The sequence below is a fragment of the Falco naumanni genome, chromosome 2 (genome assembly GCF_017639655.2).
Source record: "Falco naumanni isolate bFalNau1 chromosome 2, bFalNau1.pat, whole genome shotgun sequence".
NCBI lineage: Eukaryota > Metazoa > Chordata > Aves > Falconiformes > Falconidae > Falco > Falco naumanni.
Window position 1 is genome coordinate 5,672,252 of NC_054055.1, and position 17,301 is coordinate 5,689,552.

A 17,301-nucleotide genomic window follows, 5' to 3' on the forward strand; every position below is an offset into this window, starting at 1 on the left:
GCCAATTTACACGGGGTTCATTAGGAATAAAGCTGTTACCTTGCTTTTTCTCTTTATATATATGTTGTTCATACTGCTGCTGTCTTGGGCTCCACAGTAGTAAGCACTATGCAAATGACCATTTGCTGGATTGTGATAATTTGGAAGGGAGGAAAGATGCTGGAAACCCTCAGTTCAAGTCCCAAATAAACCACTGGTTTCTAATTGCCTTAGGCAAGTCACTTCATCTTCCCATAATCCTGTCTTCAAAACAGAAATGAATTATTTCTTTACCTGGCAGGGAAGCTGAGAGCATAAACCCATTAAAGACTGAGAGGAGTTCAGATCCTATAGTGATAAGCAATTGCTTAACACATAGGCAATGCTTGGGAGCTTATATTGGTTGTTTCAAAATACAGAGAAAACTGCTTGGTCTGATGAGCAAGTGAGAAATTTTCTCAATAACAACAACAACAAGGCAAAGCAAAAGCAAAAAAACCCACCAATGAACTGCAAACCAGCTCTGCAAAGATGAATGAACTCTCATCTAACTGAACACTTCTTTCTGCTGTGAACACGTGCTCTCTTGGAGACAGAAAACAGGTTATTTCCTGCAGAGGCCGTGCAACTAATTCGGGTATACAGAAAAAGAAACATCTACCCAAGACACTGAAGGTAACACAATGATGCTGAGTGCTACAGTTTTGTGAGAAGAAGAAACCATATACAGAGTTACAAAACAACCCAGTGTACATCTTTATTGATGATTCACAAAATCAAACATCATTCACCTAATTCACTCCAGCAGTTCCAATATGGCACTATTCCTTGCTAGGTTTGGCTGACTTTTCCAAGGTAAACAATATTTGCATTTAAGAAAAAGGGGGGGGGGGGGGGGGGGGGGGGAGAATCACGCTTTACAGTAGCCATTTTGTAAGAGCAAGTGAATCACAGCCCATGACAATCTCTGCAATTTTGTAACACTCAGTCTTCAAAGCACTCTTCAGGCATTTAATTAAAGCCTATTGAAGCCTCACTGTCTCCCAGTCCATTTTAGGTCACACCTCCTTATTAGTATTTCACATAAAACCCCCACCGCCTTCCAACCACACTTAGACAGTACTTCCATTGCTTGGGCTAGTCTCACAAGAATCTTAACCCTTTAGTTAAGTGGGATTTCTTAATGTTCCTGAAGCGCACTGAAGACAGGAACTGTTATCAAGTTAACCGCTAGCGTGCTTCCGTAGTCTCACCAGGACATATATTACTTCAATAAGCCAGTCACGAGTTTCACTGGTATAAAAATTATCTTGATTTCCCACTAAAATACATAGTCATATTCTAGTATGTTATATACATATAGTCACACCAGCAGTTTTCTCCACCCAAGTCAACCGCTGCGCTACAGGAGACAGGAGTGCGGAAACCTGGGGAAAGGAATAACATCTTTGATATTGCCAACTCCCAAGATGTACTGCAGGTAGCGTTCAAACCCCATTCCGAAGCCTCCATGAGGAACTGAGCCGAATTTTCGGAGGTCTAGATACCTGTAATTTAAACAGACAGTTACATTTGCAGCACGGTTATGCTGACGTAATTCGAGAGAGTTTTTTATCTAGGGTTTTTGCTTTTCCACCTTAATTACTTCCCTTTGACCCTAACCACTGTGGATTATGCCAACACAGCCGGTGTTGGTCAGGGCTGTGAAGACGTGCAGCTCCCGGCCAGGCAGAATTGTGTTAGCAGAAACCCCAAGTGCAAAGACGTTTAAACCAGTACACTTACGCCTTGCCAGTACACTAGAGCCTTTTGTTTAGGAGCAAGAACTCATCTGGGTACGAAGAGCAGCTTGAACATCATACCAATGCTCACATCGAAAACATTTTTGTAAGTTTTAGTATCTAACGTATTCCTAGCAGAGGCACAAACCCAGGTTCCTTCACAATCACAAAACATTTCCACTGTCGGAGATGGAGTTGCCTGCTTGGGTTTGTTTAGCCCTTGCCATGATGGTGCTGAAATCTGCCCCACAATATGTTATTTCATTTTCTGTATTCTTTTCAATAGTCTAAGTCATTTCGTTTCCAGTACTTTCTTCAGAAGCCTAAATAGGTCTTTCTGTCTGCTGAATATTCCTTTAGACTATTTTTTTTTCTTTTAAGGTAATTATGATGGCTTTTTGTTACTTTTTCCCCAAACGCTCTTACACACTGATTAATTTAGTTCCACAGTAAGTCAGCAAAAAATCTTGGCCATATCTTCTCGAAAAATGCATTCTGGAACACGACATTTCATTTTGGAGAAAAGCACTTGTTGTGCACAGATACCTCAGAAAACATTTGGAAACAGACATTCCAAATATATGGGTGTCAACAAGATTATGATGGTTCTCCTTTAGAGTTCCTCATTTCTGAGCTGGACTGTAGCTGTTGTGATACACAAGAACTATATTTGCAGCTATAAATTCTCACCAACAGTTTTATTTTAATAGGAATGAAAAACATCTCAATGGTTCTATTGATTTATGGGGCCACTTCTGAGCTTGCTGAGGCCACAAAGTTATTCTTCTTTACATGAATGCGCTAGTAAGGGGTTGAGTGACTCCAGATGTGTTACATGATTCTAATCTTGGTGTAAGTATGAATATTTTATCATCCCAGTTTAAAAACAAATCAAGTACACTTAAAAATAAATACATATATATGTTTTACTACTTGGGCAGTGGAGTAGAGGGGAAAAAACACCAGAAAAAAAATGAAGATTGGATTGATTGTAATAAATGGCTTCCCAAATTTTAACTACTGTTAATATTTGCATGTATATATATACATATATATAAAAATACATAAAATATACATTATATATATTTAAGTGTGCTTGCTTGGACTTCAGAATTTTTTTGGCTTGAAGACTACATTTTAACAGAATGGAGCCAAAGTAATGCCACTGACCACATCTACTTGCAAAATAAAAATACTCTCCAGCAAATTCTACAACTGCAAGAGATCACCCTGGCGGTCTCAGTTTGACAGCATGCCTTTTATACCATGAAATAATTATTTTTCATTGCAGTTCATTAGCAGCAGTTATGATTTAGGAAGCCATTTATTACACTCCATCCGATCTCCAGGTTTTTTTTCACCGGTGTTTTTTCCCCCTCCCCTCCACTGCCCAAGTGGAGAACCAGAAGCAGAACTTTGTAGAATCACAGAACTTCTTACCTCCTCCTCCAAGCACAGACACACAAAGTGCAGTTCTGTCTGCACTGCAAGTTGAACAGCAGGCTCAGGAGTGGGACGCATGTTTTCTGAGCCCTGGGACCCACGTGCTTGCTATCTGTGCTGCTGGGTGTTAGCTTGGCTTGCTAAAGCTCCATTGTATCCACCCCACACCTCATGACGAAGATTTATGCTTAGGATACTAAGACGTAGGCTATGCAACAGCATGGTGCATCTCTACCCACTTCATACGGACTGCATCAAGAACTTGGGTTTCTGCTCATACACTGGAAACTTCCCCCGGGGAGCTCCACTTAGCAGCTTTTCAAGGGTCTGCAAGGAAGATGATGGGCAGATCTGATGCCAAGGGTGGTGGCTTGTGAAATAGAAAAGACCTCGTAAATATGAGGGATACAGGTGCTGGCTGTGGCAGATCAATCTGTACCAGCTCAGTAGTTCTGAGCAGAACCAGCTGGTGACAAGTCTAGCTGCAACTAGTAATACAAACAACAGCAGAAACATTTCTGGTGATGTCTATAAGCATACCTCAGCCTATGCAAAGCCAGCTGAGACTAAGCCTAGCATCTCTTGTCCCCTTTTGCTGGCAACAGAGTTTATAAAGTCATTGTGAAGAGATGAAATAACTCTGCTTCTTCCAGATGAACAATAATAATAAATTCTACCCTTGCTTATCCAGGTCTTTCATCTGTAGATCTCAAAGCACTTTGAGAAGCCATTTTGGCGAAAGGAGCGAAACAAAACTCATTAAAGTTAATGGAAAAAGTCCATTGAATTAAACGTGCTGAGGATCAAGACTGTGAATCCTTTCTGATGACTGTGCTTAGAAACAGCAAAGGAATTGAGAAATTTTCCATTATTCCCAGATGAAAGAAAAAGTAACTGCCTGCAGATGAAGAGAAAATTCCCTTTAGGCTAGAAAATGCTCCCTGAGGTTTTCCCTCATTCAATAGTCTCCATACATTGGACGCTTCTCACCTCAAAACCAGTCATGAACTAGTCTAGCTATTTCTCCTAGTAGCTCATACTTAACAGGAGAGCTGAGCCCTCCATTGGCAACTGGGGAACTGTGCAACATTATTCCACAGGGGAAAAAAGTTTCTGCGACCCCAGCTAGCCCCAGAGTTCATGTTCTGGGCCTGGAGGACTGGTAGTTCTTCAGAGACTTGAATCTTACTAAAGTATGTGCTGCAACAATGTCCTCTGGCAATGAATTCCAGAAGCTCATTACGTGCCAAGTTAGAAGAGCATTTCCTTTCATCCTTTTAAAAATCTATATCCTTTTATCACCATCACGAGCTCCTGTGTTGCACGGCAAGGCACTATGAAGATCAGTGCTCTCTTAGTAACCATTCATAAGCAGAATGTATTCTTTTCAGTCTCCTTTCAAAACAAACATAACCTTGATCTTTTATGTAACCCCTTGTTATACTGAAGCCTCCGCAGCCAGTTTGAAAACTGAAAGAACAAAGATATTGCAGTCCATGAAATTTAATATTCTACTGGAAAAAAAAATGAGGGTAATGAAAAACTACTAGTGAAATGATATTTGAAAGACCATTTTGTTGAGTGCTTCAGGAAATATGCAAAGCATCACCCAGGTTCTGATGCTGGGCAAAACCCTGTCTTTGGTTTCAGGCAGCTTCTGCTCTGCTACTATTTTTTGGGAATCCACAAAAAAAGAATTCAAGAGGTCAATCTAAAATACTCCCACTGACACAACTGGGCATGTTTTGGCTGGCTTCAGCACTTTCTGCCTGCCTCCACGTGGCCCAGCACAGTGCTCCGGTTTCTCCCCAAAAGAAGAAGTGATAGGACCAGGAGACTGCCAAGGACAGCAATGGGCTACCACTGGGCTCTTCAGGAGGTGAAAAGATGATGTCAACGCTGTCACCAGTCCTGCTGTTCCTTAAGTTCAACTCCTCTTTTCTACCTTGTCGCACAAGGACCCAGCAGAACACTCCGGCATTCAAGCTTCAAAGAAAACTAGAAATCAAAGAACCCAACACAGCTCAAGCTTCTCCATTTAGAGCAGGAGCAAGGCCAAGACGGCACAGTAATACCCATTCCAGGAGAGCAGATAACACCTGCTCTGCCACCATATACCTTCACCAGCGTTACACCAGAAGATCAGAAAGGCACCTAGACTGTGAGGGGTTCGGTACGAGGCCACCTTCCCCTCTGATGCGCACAATGATAATCAGAGTGAGGAAGCGGGTGCCTTACATGCAGAAAGACTGAAATGCTGCTCCAGCTGCTCCAGCTGATGGTAGTGGGGACACTGCTGTCCATGACAAAGTACCTGCTTTGTTATTGCTTGTGCTAAGCTGGCACATGGAGGCTGCAAAAAGGATCAGGTCCCCTGTTTACAAGGCAATATACTTAATACTCCCCCGTCAGAGAGAAAGCAAGTGACTTCCCAGAGTAAACGCTGATCACCCGACTTTCCTACCTCACTTCCATGGAACTCTCTCAGTCTAGCCAAGATCATCATCTACAGCACTGAGCTCTTTTCTATCTACAGTTCAAAGGAAGAAGTGTGAAAATAAGATAAAATAACTGCAAAAACAAGCCAAATACTTCTCCAGCTCGTATTTTCTATGGAAAGCAAGCCGCACAACAGGAAAGATGTAGTTAATTAAAGAAGATTCAGAGGAGTTCGACCATGTCCCTTTCTCTCCTTTTTTTGAAAAGCCTTCTAAAAGGTAGGAATGGGCAGAAGCATAGCAGTATTTCAGATCATCAGACCTCTCTTTGCCCAATGATTCTCCCACAAACAAGGGACCCCTGAAGCTGCCCTAGGAGGAGACAGCCCCCACAATATCCTCATGCTTAGTGGGAGAAGAAAACGGGTAGAAACAGATAGAGCAATTATCTAAGGGATTTCAAAAGGGAACACATATCATACAGCTGGCCATTCTAAAGTCAGCAAATATTATACTTAAAAAGGAAGGAATGACTCAACTGTTCTTCAAGGAGTTTGTGAGCCAGCTTTGGAGACTAAATTCAATCACTAAATTGGAGGAGATTAATATCAGCCTCTCCTGCTACCTCCACTGAAAAGATGGATGCTGGCAAACCACCTCCCTGTTTTCTGACAGATTGCAGACTGCAGTCCAGAAGCATCTGAAATTGCTCCTATCCTGCACCTTCCTAGGACACCAGACCTTGGTATAGCAGGAGGTAACAACAGTTGTAATCTTCTCTGGGAAATTACATCATCTGTGATGGAGTGAAGGGAATAGAGGAGGAGAGAGTCTCCAAAACATGATCACAGGAAGAAAGTTTCCAGAATGTGATTGCTACATATTGCATGAAGGTGGAAATGGCTGCTGGGCAATGTCCTCATCTTCCCTCTTGAGGGAAGAACGAGGCAGGGCTGCACTATCTTAGCGTTGCTGGAAGGCTCTGCCACTGAACACCAGACTTCCTCAGGCTGTACCTCAGCCTCTAACCACACAACTGACCATCTTTGTTCAGGACAATCCTTCCCTCAGATGAAGTGATATGGTGTATTCTGGCCCATAAATGCAAACAATAAAGGAAGCCATCTAATTCAGCATGTTTGCAAATGGATGATGTCGGCATGCACTGGGCTGTTCCTAAGCGATGTCCTATTGTGGGAAGAGGAGAGTGAAGATTCCTACATTTACTCTGCTTTTTTTTCAAGGCAGCCTCCCTAACGATCAATCCAAATGCTGCAGAATATTTGAGTATACTCTTCTATATTTAAAATTCTCTGCACTATCACCCTCTCAGTACCTATGACAAAGTACATACCAATAACCACTTGTCAAGAGGAACACGAAGATCCTTCTGTCGTTTTAATAGCCTTAACCGTTAATTCAAAGGTTGATCTGTCTCCTTAGCAGGACAGTTTTAATTGGTTCAACCGCTTTGTTAAGGAAGATTTTTCGACCTAATTGCCCTGTCAATTGCAAAGGGAGTTATTCATAGAGTTGTTAAAGGTCACAAATTGCTTGTGGTTCTGTAACCTGTTTATCTCATGCAATGGTGGTCAGAATCTGTTCAATTTCAAAGACAGCCTAATGATTTAGTATCAAAAATCATTATGGGTTGTAAATTAATCCACTTCATGCAATCTCAAAAGGAATGACCTGTGCTGTGAGTGGACAAATTGGGAAGACAAACTAAGTAGCATTAGATTACATTTTGTTTAAATGAACTGCCTGTTCCATTTAGACTGGTAGTTATGGCAGGGCAACTGGGCCAAGAAATGTCCCCTCAAGAACGGCATCAAAAAAATGAAATAGTTGTTTAAAAAGTCTCAAAAGAAGAAATTGAGCTTGCAGACCAAGATAATGTCTTACCACTGGTAGGCATCTGTGAGTCCTAATCTGTGGAACAAAAAGAAAACCCCTTGTGAGTAAAGGAACAGGGGAAATCCACACAAGCAGCACTTTCCTGGAAGAGGATGCTACAAGAAAAGGGAAGGTCTGACGACCAAATTCAGTCCAAAAATGAAATGCAGGAAATTAAGTGAAGGCATGATCAGTGGCTGTCAGTTCTGGTAAATGGTAGACGATCTTGAACAGATTCCCTACATGCTGCTTAGAATGCAAAGTTTGTTTTGCCAGCATACAGGGTTGATCCCAGCTTCATATGAAGACTTGTGTATATTCTTAACTTTAAGCACATCAGTAAACTCTGCTTGTGAACGCTTGGAGAGTACAAGCCTGAATATTAAATTTACAGTGACATGCAGCCAACCTCATTATGAGCGTCACACATGTGACTACGTGGCACCCCTTCCATAGTGTGAAAACCCACCGAACTCCTGTAGCTTTGTTAATGTGTGTCAACTTCTGTAAAACTACTAAATAAAATATGTCTTTTTCTAATTGCCACCAGTGCATCCTCTCTCCTTTTCCTGCCCTGGCAGAACCAGAGCAAAGTTGTTGGGTTTTTTTTTCCATTTCTCTGAACACAAACAGAAAACTCTGTAAGCAAAGAGAGACCACTTCTCTCTTCTTCAGTGCACTGCATCTGTCTCTGCCTGGGACTTTTTTTAAAAGAGAGCTATTGTATGAAGTATGTATAAGGAGACAAGAATCCCATTCTTTATCTCTCAGTTACACTGTGTCTGCAGGAAGCAGAATTAAAAAACCTTAGGAAAGTATTTGGGCTCAGCAGAGCAGAAAATGAGTACTCAAAATTGAGAAAAACATGTGAAAAGAGGTGTTATTTTTCCAGGTCATCTCCAATGCACAGCTGTATTTTAAGGTCACTGAAGACACACCCCATTTTTAGCTTGAAATACTTCTATGACTTTCCTGACAAACAAGAAAGTCTGGCTTCAACCTCCACACAGACCCCTCCTCCAGCCCCACACCTTGAAGGCTGTGGACTCTAGATCTATTTCAAGGGAAAAAGTGCAGCAGGCAACATCGTACTTAGCTTCAGCTGAAGCACGTCTGCTTCGGGGGAGTTCGCAGGGAGAGCAGCAGGAAGCACAGGGAATAATATCATCCTACACCACAAACTGAGAACCAATGTTCTGATGATTTGAATTGCCCTGTGCCTTTTGGATTCATTATGCTGAAATGGATTTTGCTTTTCTCCACTGACTAGATGTATCTCTGTGAGCATGTGATGATTTAAGCAACACATTTATTCCCAATGTGCAAATGGTGTTACTCCAGGACTAATCCTCCTCCAAAACTGCTTTGCACAAGTGTACTACTGGCCCAAATGGCAGTGTTCAAGGCCAGGCTGGATGGGGATATGAGCAACCTGGTCTAGTGGAAAGTGTCCCTGCCCACGGCAGGGGGGTTGGAATTAGGTGATCTTTAAGGTCCCTTCCAACCCAAACCATTCTGTGATTCTACAATTCCATGAAAGGTTCTTTTAAACAGACAGGATCCAGGGAGTAATTGTCTATGGAAAATTACCCCATCTATAATGTCAATTATTGTTAACTAAACAGCAGCTTTGGTATTTTGACACTGAATTTAGCCTAAAATTAGGCAAAGTCCCACGATCCAGAATAAAACAGCAGGGAAAGAGTCCGCATGATACAGTGCAGGTCCTGGGTGCTTCCAGTGAAGCTTCCCACTGAACTGGTAGCTAAGAACCATGTTCTCTGAAACTATGCCATGGAGGCCAGCTGTATCACAGCTAGCAAAGCTTTTGACCAAAACTGCAGTTCCTCAGTTACACAATGTGATGACAAATATATCTATGCTCTGTCTACGAGACAACTTTCACCTTTGCAATTCACTCTCAGCCCCAAAAGCTGTGAAGAAAAGGCTCAAGGATGAAGTGTCTCACATCAGGCCCTGTTCCAGACAGTGCCAGCAGAGTTGAGGCATTCTGCTGCCCTGGCCTCCCAGCATAAAATAAACTCTCCTTTCCTTCTCTGATGAACTAAAACAGAGAGGCAGTTTGCATACCCTACAACAAAAGCACACGAACTTCTTCACCAGTTTGCAACCTCAAAGACAAAAATAGGATGCTTTTAAATACCATTAGCTGCCCTTCCACTCCTCTGTTTTGCCAACCACTGAGGGTTGCTTAAACACTCTCTTGGTCAGGCCAGTCTCCTGGCACACGTGGGCCTTCCATACCTCTGTAAGCGTGATTCGAGGAAGGGCAGTCGCTCCTCTCTCAAGCTGCCTCCACACAGCTCCCCTATTCCTGGTACGAGGAGATCAACAGCTGCAACCTTAAAACAAAGAAAAGACTCTAATTCAAGTCATGCCATATAGCTACGCAGCGTATGGCAGAAGTACAGCTGACAATGATGTTTGTTTGTAAAAAGCTACTGTAATTCTTCCACAGTCCAGGACACTTAGGTAAGTATTTGCACATGCTTGCAAAGTCTCTTGTTGACACAAAGAGGCTTTAAAGGGAACTTTACAATGGTAACCACCAGAACATCTACAGAAAACCTGAACCCATGCAGTGACGTTCCAAGACTGAGGACATCTACAGCAGGTGGTGTGAACTGAATTCCACCAGGTTACTCTGGTGACAACCTGTGCATGTAGGCAAGCCTGTACAGGGTACAAAGAATCCAAGAGCAGCTCACAAGGAAGCAAAGATACATGGGCGAGTTTCCTGAAGCCCTGATTCCCTTTGAGTTTAAGCTGCTCTGATGCTGTTGTTTGCCCCCTTCCTGCTCCCATTCCTTGAGCCTGCTTTAGTGGTAATATCAAAGGATCAATGGCACTCGTGCTGGACTCAAGTGTTAGAATCCCAGTGTTACTATTTATGCTGTTAGGTTTGGGCTGGCTGTCTTCTCTGTTTTGTTTTCTAGGGTTACTTTCCTTATCCCACAGCCAAACTGCTGCTAGAATTAAAGCCACTGAAGTGACAGTGGTACACAGTAGGGTACTGGCTCTTTTTAGTAGAAGCAGGTTGTCTCAGTTCAATTGGGATATCACACCTTCAAATCACGAGATTTATGGAAAAAGAGCTTACTACTTGTGCCCATCTGCTATTTGAGGATTACATGGATGCTACATTTGGATGATGAGAGAATCATGGAGTGCTTGGAGCCATGCAATTTGGGGCATTTCACCTAGTAGTACAGAAGTTTACCAGGAAAATAAAAAAAAAACTATGGCAAACTTGTCTTAAGGGACTTAAGCAAAGACTTAAAACTATCAACTCCTGCATTTTTCTCCTCCTGTTGTTCCTGCTTTGGGGATTCCTTCTGCAACAGCAGAAAGACTGGACAGGATCACCTGATGGTCACATCTTATCTTGGACTACATGAGTGGAGGCCCAGCAGAAGATTATCCTCATCTATCAGTACACTAAGAGACATCTAGCCAAAAAAGCAATGGAAATGTGACCCATAGACTCACTGTGTGTTGAGGTCCATCTTCATTGTCCCGCATATAGAAAGGTTTGAGGTCATATGGGTAGTTAATCACAAACACAGGAACCTCACCACAGTGCTTCACCAGGTACTTTTCATGTTCCATTTGGAGGTTACAGCCCCACTGCAAAGACAGCAAAAGGGAATCCTGGGATCCTGCTTTGGTACATCTTGCCTGCGGCAAGAGACCTAGCAAAATCCCTGTGCAGGAGAGATGTGCAGCTTCGAGTAACACGAAACTGAGCACAGCAACGTCTCACACAGGGCACTGGGAAAATCTGCTAAGCAGGCTTTCAAGAGTTTTAAGGCAGAGCAAAGCAATGAAAATAATAGCGTTTAACTTTCACAGAACAGGGCCAGATTGTCCCTGCACCAAGCCCAAGCATCTGGTATCAGTTCAGAAATAAACCCAAATAAACAAACAAAAAAAACCCCAAACCCACACTCCTCGTAGCTTAAGGGAAACAGGCACCTACCCAAAGTCAGCTCACTCGACCCAGCAAACCAGCCTTATTTCAGTATTACCTTTGCTATACAGAAAACAGCTTTGCTAGGCTGACCGCGCTCTTCCCTGCTGTGTCCTGTTACATGCTACATTAATTCTCACTTAAGAAACCCTAGCATCCTATTAACCAATTCTTTGTTATCAGAAACCCTGGACATTTGCAATGCCCTTCACTCTTCCAGTGGTATAAATTCTGTGGCTTTTGGCTAGAGACCTCCAGTCCATTCCAGAATGTGCAAAGACAAATGGGGAAGGGGAAAGGGAAGAGGGAAACAGATACTCTGCAGAATCTCCTCATCTGAAAATATCCCGAGTTTGCTGTCTGAGACCAAGGTAGTACAGATACAGGACTTCAGGCTTTACACCCACTTGTACACAGAGACAAGACAGTTACCCAACAAGCTACAAAGGTGTCTTTGGCCAGAGGGTTATTTTCCTCAAAGCATCAGAACAAGATACAGATTAATCAGTATACATGAGAAGAGCACCATCACAAATGCTCTTCCTACTAGTGTGTGTAGGGACATTCAAATTGGGCAAAACATGATTTTTAGAAAACCATAATCTAAAAGATTTAGAAAGACAAGCATATTATTCTTTTTCCCCATCAACATCTATGCTATGGAAAGATAAGGGATTCCCTTCACCTACCTCTAGATTACATGGTATTTTGACACAGTTTTTGGCTTATTAGTCCTCGTCAAACTTCTGGTGCTATCCTAATATTATTCCTTAATTTGAGGACTATTGCAGCAACTCTCCTTAGATGACTGCTACTGAATCCACAACGCACTCGGTGCTGCTCCCATACAGGAAAGAGAAGCATCTTTGCTAAAGCCGTGGTCCCTCAACGGCGAACTCATCACTTCATCCCTGTAAATGTTACATGTTTTTCTGCTACAGATCTCATTCCTGATATTGCTCCCATTTCAACGCCAGTAGTTATACTTGGGTAACAACTCAGCAAATGCCCCAGCAGGCAGAAAATTTGTGCGAAGTAACAACTCTTGTGGTATCAGAAAGAGAGAAAGGAGATCTACAAAGTTCACGCTGGCTGTGCACACGAACAGGCATAGGAACTAGCCACCATGCAACTACCTACCTCTGGCTTGAAAGTGAAAGTCTGAGAAGCTTGCTTCAAAATTTCCACTGCTTCACCGTAGGAAATTCTGCAAGAGGGAGAAAAAAAAAAGAAGTCTTTAAGATAACTATGAAAGGAATAACAATAAAGTTTTCTGGCTAAGTGCTGCACTGGAAAATTAAGGAGGCATTTCCCCACCACTGTGCCAACTTGTGCTGTGATGTCAGACTTCCCAGCAATGTTTCTTTGGACAGAAACCAAAAGCCATTTTATATGGCAACAACCCTATGTTTTCCTGCGTTTTGGCTACATGCAGGGCAGCAAGTGCTAAGCTCTCAAGACACTTTTGCATTATTGCAGCGTTGCATTTCAGTCCAAAGTGAGCTTTGCAGATAATTGCTTCATGGAAATTTGTGGATTTTTTTAAAGAAAACAATGTGCCTTCATTGGCAAAACTCTACTGTTCAGGATGGTGTTAGGCAAAAAAAACCAACCCAGAATTCCAAGGGCTTGTAGCTCAAATATTTTCATTGTACTTTGCAAAAATCATGAGATTTATTTGCAGCAATGTTTCTCTACTACTATGACAGATATGAGAGCAGATTCTCCACTGACTTCCACTAGTACAAAAGAACAGCATCATGGCAGAGCGAACAGAAGTAGTGCAGTGAAAGATGCTGCAGGTCTGGTAACTGGAAATCAAGGCTCAATGAAAGATGTGTTTGCTGACAAGCAAATGTTGAGGACAGAGAGAAGAATAACCTGATCACAATAATTTCATCTCCCTGTATCACTGGCTAAAACCAAGTATAAAGCAAATTCCCTAAAGACAACAAACATTTTATACCCAGCTACCAGGTTTCACTAATACAGGGAAAGCTTCTGGAGGAAACACCTCAAGAAGGAACATATTGATCCATGTGTTTGGGTTATGCAAGGCCACGGTCCAAATGAAGTATATGGCTGGCACAGGTTCAATGCATGTAACTGATGTGTGTAAGCCAGGAATGCCCCAGATCTGTCAGCTGCTGATGAAGAGAGAGATGGAGGGACAAAGAGATGTGCTGACTTGTACTCTTTTTCCTCAGACCATGGCAGAAGCTGAGTGCAACTCTGTCCTCTCAGGAATATCAGTTAGGTCCAAAGAGAGGAGGACTGAAATGGAGGACACAGTGACTTCACGGAGCTCTCCCTTAGTGCTCATGCAGGCACGAGGCACAGGGAGGATCTATCGTGATCCTGTTGTCCAAGTGTGGCTGTAGCTGCTTAACATGAAAACCAGTGCTGGGCTGAGCAGCCCTGCAATGTTCTGTGGAATGAATGGAGAGCTATTTGAGGAGATGGGCAAGAGTAGGGAAGAGGAGGTATTCCTGAGGGCCAAGGAGGGAAACCAAAACCCTTCAGTTCTTTAATACACAGAGAACTGGGAAAAGGAGTTGTGCAAGCTATCAGGAATAGAAAACCAATTGGGATTTTCAAGTATCAAAACATAGCTTCATAAAAAGGGAGCCATCGGAGTGAAAGTGTGAAGGCAGAGCACCAAAGTCAAATCCAAGCAAGACAGTGAGCAAACCACTGTGCAGGCACATGCTGGAAGGAGGATACCCTTATAGAACGAGGATCTTGTCCAGGGAAGCAAAAGGCAAAGGGCAGCAGATTCAGGTGCCAGTCTCATGCAGAGGAGAAAAGGCAACTGGCAAACAGTACAAAGGGAACGACAATTCATGCTCTTTTGGAGACATTATGCTAACCCAGAAAAAACTGAGCTGGGGAAGAAAAAGAACATACACAAAATAGGAGCTCTTACCCCAAAAGCCCTTTCCAGATCATTTTGAAATATAAGTACTTACGTCACAAATTTGTTCTTCAGCATTTGTTCCAACCTGTCCTTGGTCAAAATAAGAAAAAATAAAAATGTAAAGCTACTCTTAAGGGTTCAGGGGCCCAGAGGAAACTCAGAAAAGCTATCCCCCTCACGGTTTTGATTTGTAGGTCTGCACTGTGATCTAGATACAGGTCAAAATCCACCCCCAGCCATTTAGTGCTAAAAGGGTACCCGATTATCGGAGCCGACGATTCAGAGACTGCCAGACGATGTGACAACTACATTTCTACCACCCTTGCTACCAGCTACTGAAAGTTATGCGCCCTCTCTCTGTTGGCCTGAACAGTCACTTAAGCTCAGGCCAACTTTTAGCTCTTCACAGTTTAACATGGGACAACAAAGACAAAAAACCCCCACCAAAACCTTACGTCTCCCTATAGCCAAGAGCCCCCAAAATGCATAACAGGATTGCAGCTCTTTCTTGTCACATTTATTACCTTCTGGCCAGGAGCTATGTATTTATGAAAAAGCTCAACATCACGAGGACATTTGGAGAGCACAGTGGTTGTCACTGTCTTGAAAAGATCTTCCATAACCTAATAGAGAAAACAGGAGTGCATGAGAAATTAACACTGCTTAGATGTCCCAGTCTATAAATAAAACAGGTACACATCAGCCAAATGGTACAGAAGGAGCTTCTGTCCTTCTGCATGGTCAGACTGCATAAGAGGGTACCAGCTTGCTCATGCTCCTAATTAACAGGCTTGCTCAGTGGCTGAAGAGGACTGGAACCTGCTATGGGTGTAGGGCTTCAGTGTCTGCTGACAGCCTTAGTATCTTCAGTCAGGTATCTCCAGTGAAAAAAGCACAGTGAAAATAATCAACCAGCAGCCCTGCTCAGCCACAAACATACACATTACAACCATTTGTGGTGACTGGTCTCAGATTAATTATTAGTGAGGTGTCTGTCCTGTAACGAGCGATTCTGGTTTTCTGCTTTGTTTTAAGGAGAGGCAGAAGTAAAGAGGAGAATAAATGTGTACTGTGTAGAGCAAGCCCATCAAACAGAGCCCAGCTAGAAAGACTCTGGGCAGTAAAAGCAAAGCAAAGAGAACACGTACAGAGATGAGCAAAGACCTAAAGCAGAGGACACATCAATGCAGGGATGTTTGAGAAACTAAAAAAAGATGTGGTTTCATTTCCCTAAACTAGTGTGGATTAACTAAATGACATTATCATCCAATTTGGATATGCTTATCCAGTAAAATGGGCTTCACCCATGAAGAAATTAAAATGCCATTTGGGTTCCAAACAAAAAAAACCAACCACCCACGTGGGATGCCACTGCATTGTGAACCTTTTAAGAGTAGTTTTCTCTTTAGGTTAAGCAAAGCAGACCATTGAGACGCTCGCTGTTGTGCAGATTAAGAGTTCCCATAACTCCTCATAGTCTTACGCCTGCAGAAAGCAAGTAGTTGATACCTGTGCAGTACTGATGATCCCAACTCTTCTTCAAAATCACACTCCTTATTCTCATTGCCTTTGTAAGGAAAAGAGCAATGCAGCTGGACTGCACGTCACCTCAACCTGGGATGGGACCAGTTTTTTCCCAACAAAAAGCACCTCAAAGTCCTGGCACACTCCTGGTTTGGTTTTTTTTTTCTTTTCTTTTTTCTTTTCTTTTTTCTGTGAGTGTAACAACTGCTTCATTAATTGCAGAGTTGAGAGAAGCAAAGTATCCACCAATGGTATCTAGGCTGGTAGCAGCCCCTAGACACCACAAAGCCCAGGGGACACTAACTGTAAAAAGATGAACCTGACGTTCAGTCAGCAGATCTGAGGAAGAAGCAGGTGTCTGCCTGCCAAGGAACCAGATCTCACAGTGTTAAAAGGAGCAAAAGGCACAGAAAAGAAGAAGCTGGGCTACTGACATAACCAAGATCGCAGGCACACTGTTCAAACTCTCATGTTTAGAAGAACATACTTCATCACCTGTCGCAAAGTGCTGATGAACCACCTCTGCATCCCAACAGCCTAGAGAAGCTGGTATATCAGTCCCGTTTGATTCCTCTGGAGCCAAACTCAGCCTCCAGACTCCTGGATCAATCTGGGTCCTCTTTTTAAAAAGGGAAGATCCAAATAAAGGAACAGCATTATCATATGCAGATGAACCGTTTTACCCCTACTGGTACTCAAGCACAGAGGAAATGAAAAGCTGGCATTCCTGCTGCTGAGCGGCAAATAACCATTCAGCTTTGAACTTTCTTCAAAGTAGCTAGAAAAGGCCTTATGCAAATGAAATTAGAAAACTTCTTGGCAATTCATCTGGTTTCACCAGCCAGAGACGAAGGGATTTTACATTAAGCTTCCTCTTTCTAGAAAATGAAAGTATCATCTGGTTTCAGAAAAGCATGTTGTTTAATTAGCACTTTTTTTCCTCACTGTGCGATAAAGTAACAATTACGTTCCCACAGCATTCAACATAAGCAGCTTCCTCTTGTGGAAAAAAAGATGTGGGTGGTATGGGAAAAACAATCTGAGAAATATTTCCAGGTTTGAGACTGAGGTTTTATCCTGGCAAAAAAGACAGACACGTGGGTCATGCATTGGCCTCCTCACTGCTTTTATTCTTATTTATGCCAAATGTGTACTAGGCACGAACAGCGAAGAGAAAAAAAGAAGGTGGGCGGAGAAAAAAAGCTCTCAAACTGAGAAGTTACAGCTTTAAGCAGATAATATAATGAAGGACTGGAAAGTAGGCTATATGAAAAATGAGTGGAGAAGCATAACCACTGGCTTGCTGGTTTAAGGGAACATGCGAGCTGGAGA

At 42.6% G+C, this 17,301-nt stretch overlaps 1 protein-coding gene across 3 annotated transcripts in view; it reads right to left on the reverse strand.

Moving 5' to 3' along the window:
- Nucleotides 1-711: 711 nt before the first annotated feature.
- Nucleotides 712-17,301, reverse strand: part of NARS2 (asparaginyl-tRNA synthetase 2, mitochondrial) — a 52,691-nt gene continuing 36,101 nt past the window's right edge. Inside the window, exons 8-14 of one of the 3 annotated variants that reach the window (XM_040583293.1) lie at nt 14,970-15,068; nt 14,498-14,541; nt 12,669-12,735; nt 11,048-11,185; nt 9,803-9,900; nt 7,547-7,573; nt 712-1,526 (exon numbers count right to left, since the gene is read on the reverse strand). In XM_040583293.1, coding sequence (XP_040439227.1) covers nt 1,382-1,526; nt 7,547-7,573; nt 9,803-9,900; nt 11,048-11,185; nt 12,669-12,735; nt 14,498-14,541; nt 14,970-15,068 — 618 coding nt within the window. In that variant the 3' untranslated portion in view covers nt 712-1,381. The remainder of the gene's footprint in view (nt 1,527-7,546; nt 7,574-9,802; nt 9,901-11,047; nt 11,186-12,668; nt 12,736-14,497; nt 14,542-14,969; nt 15,069-17,301) is intronic. The other 2 variants (XM_040583294.1, XM_040583295.1) reach the window with 2 other exon arrangements.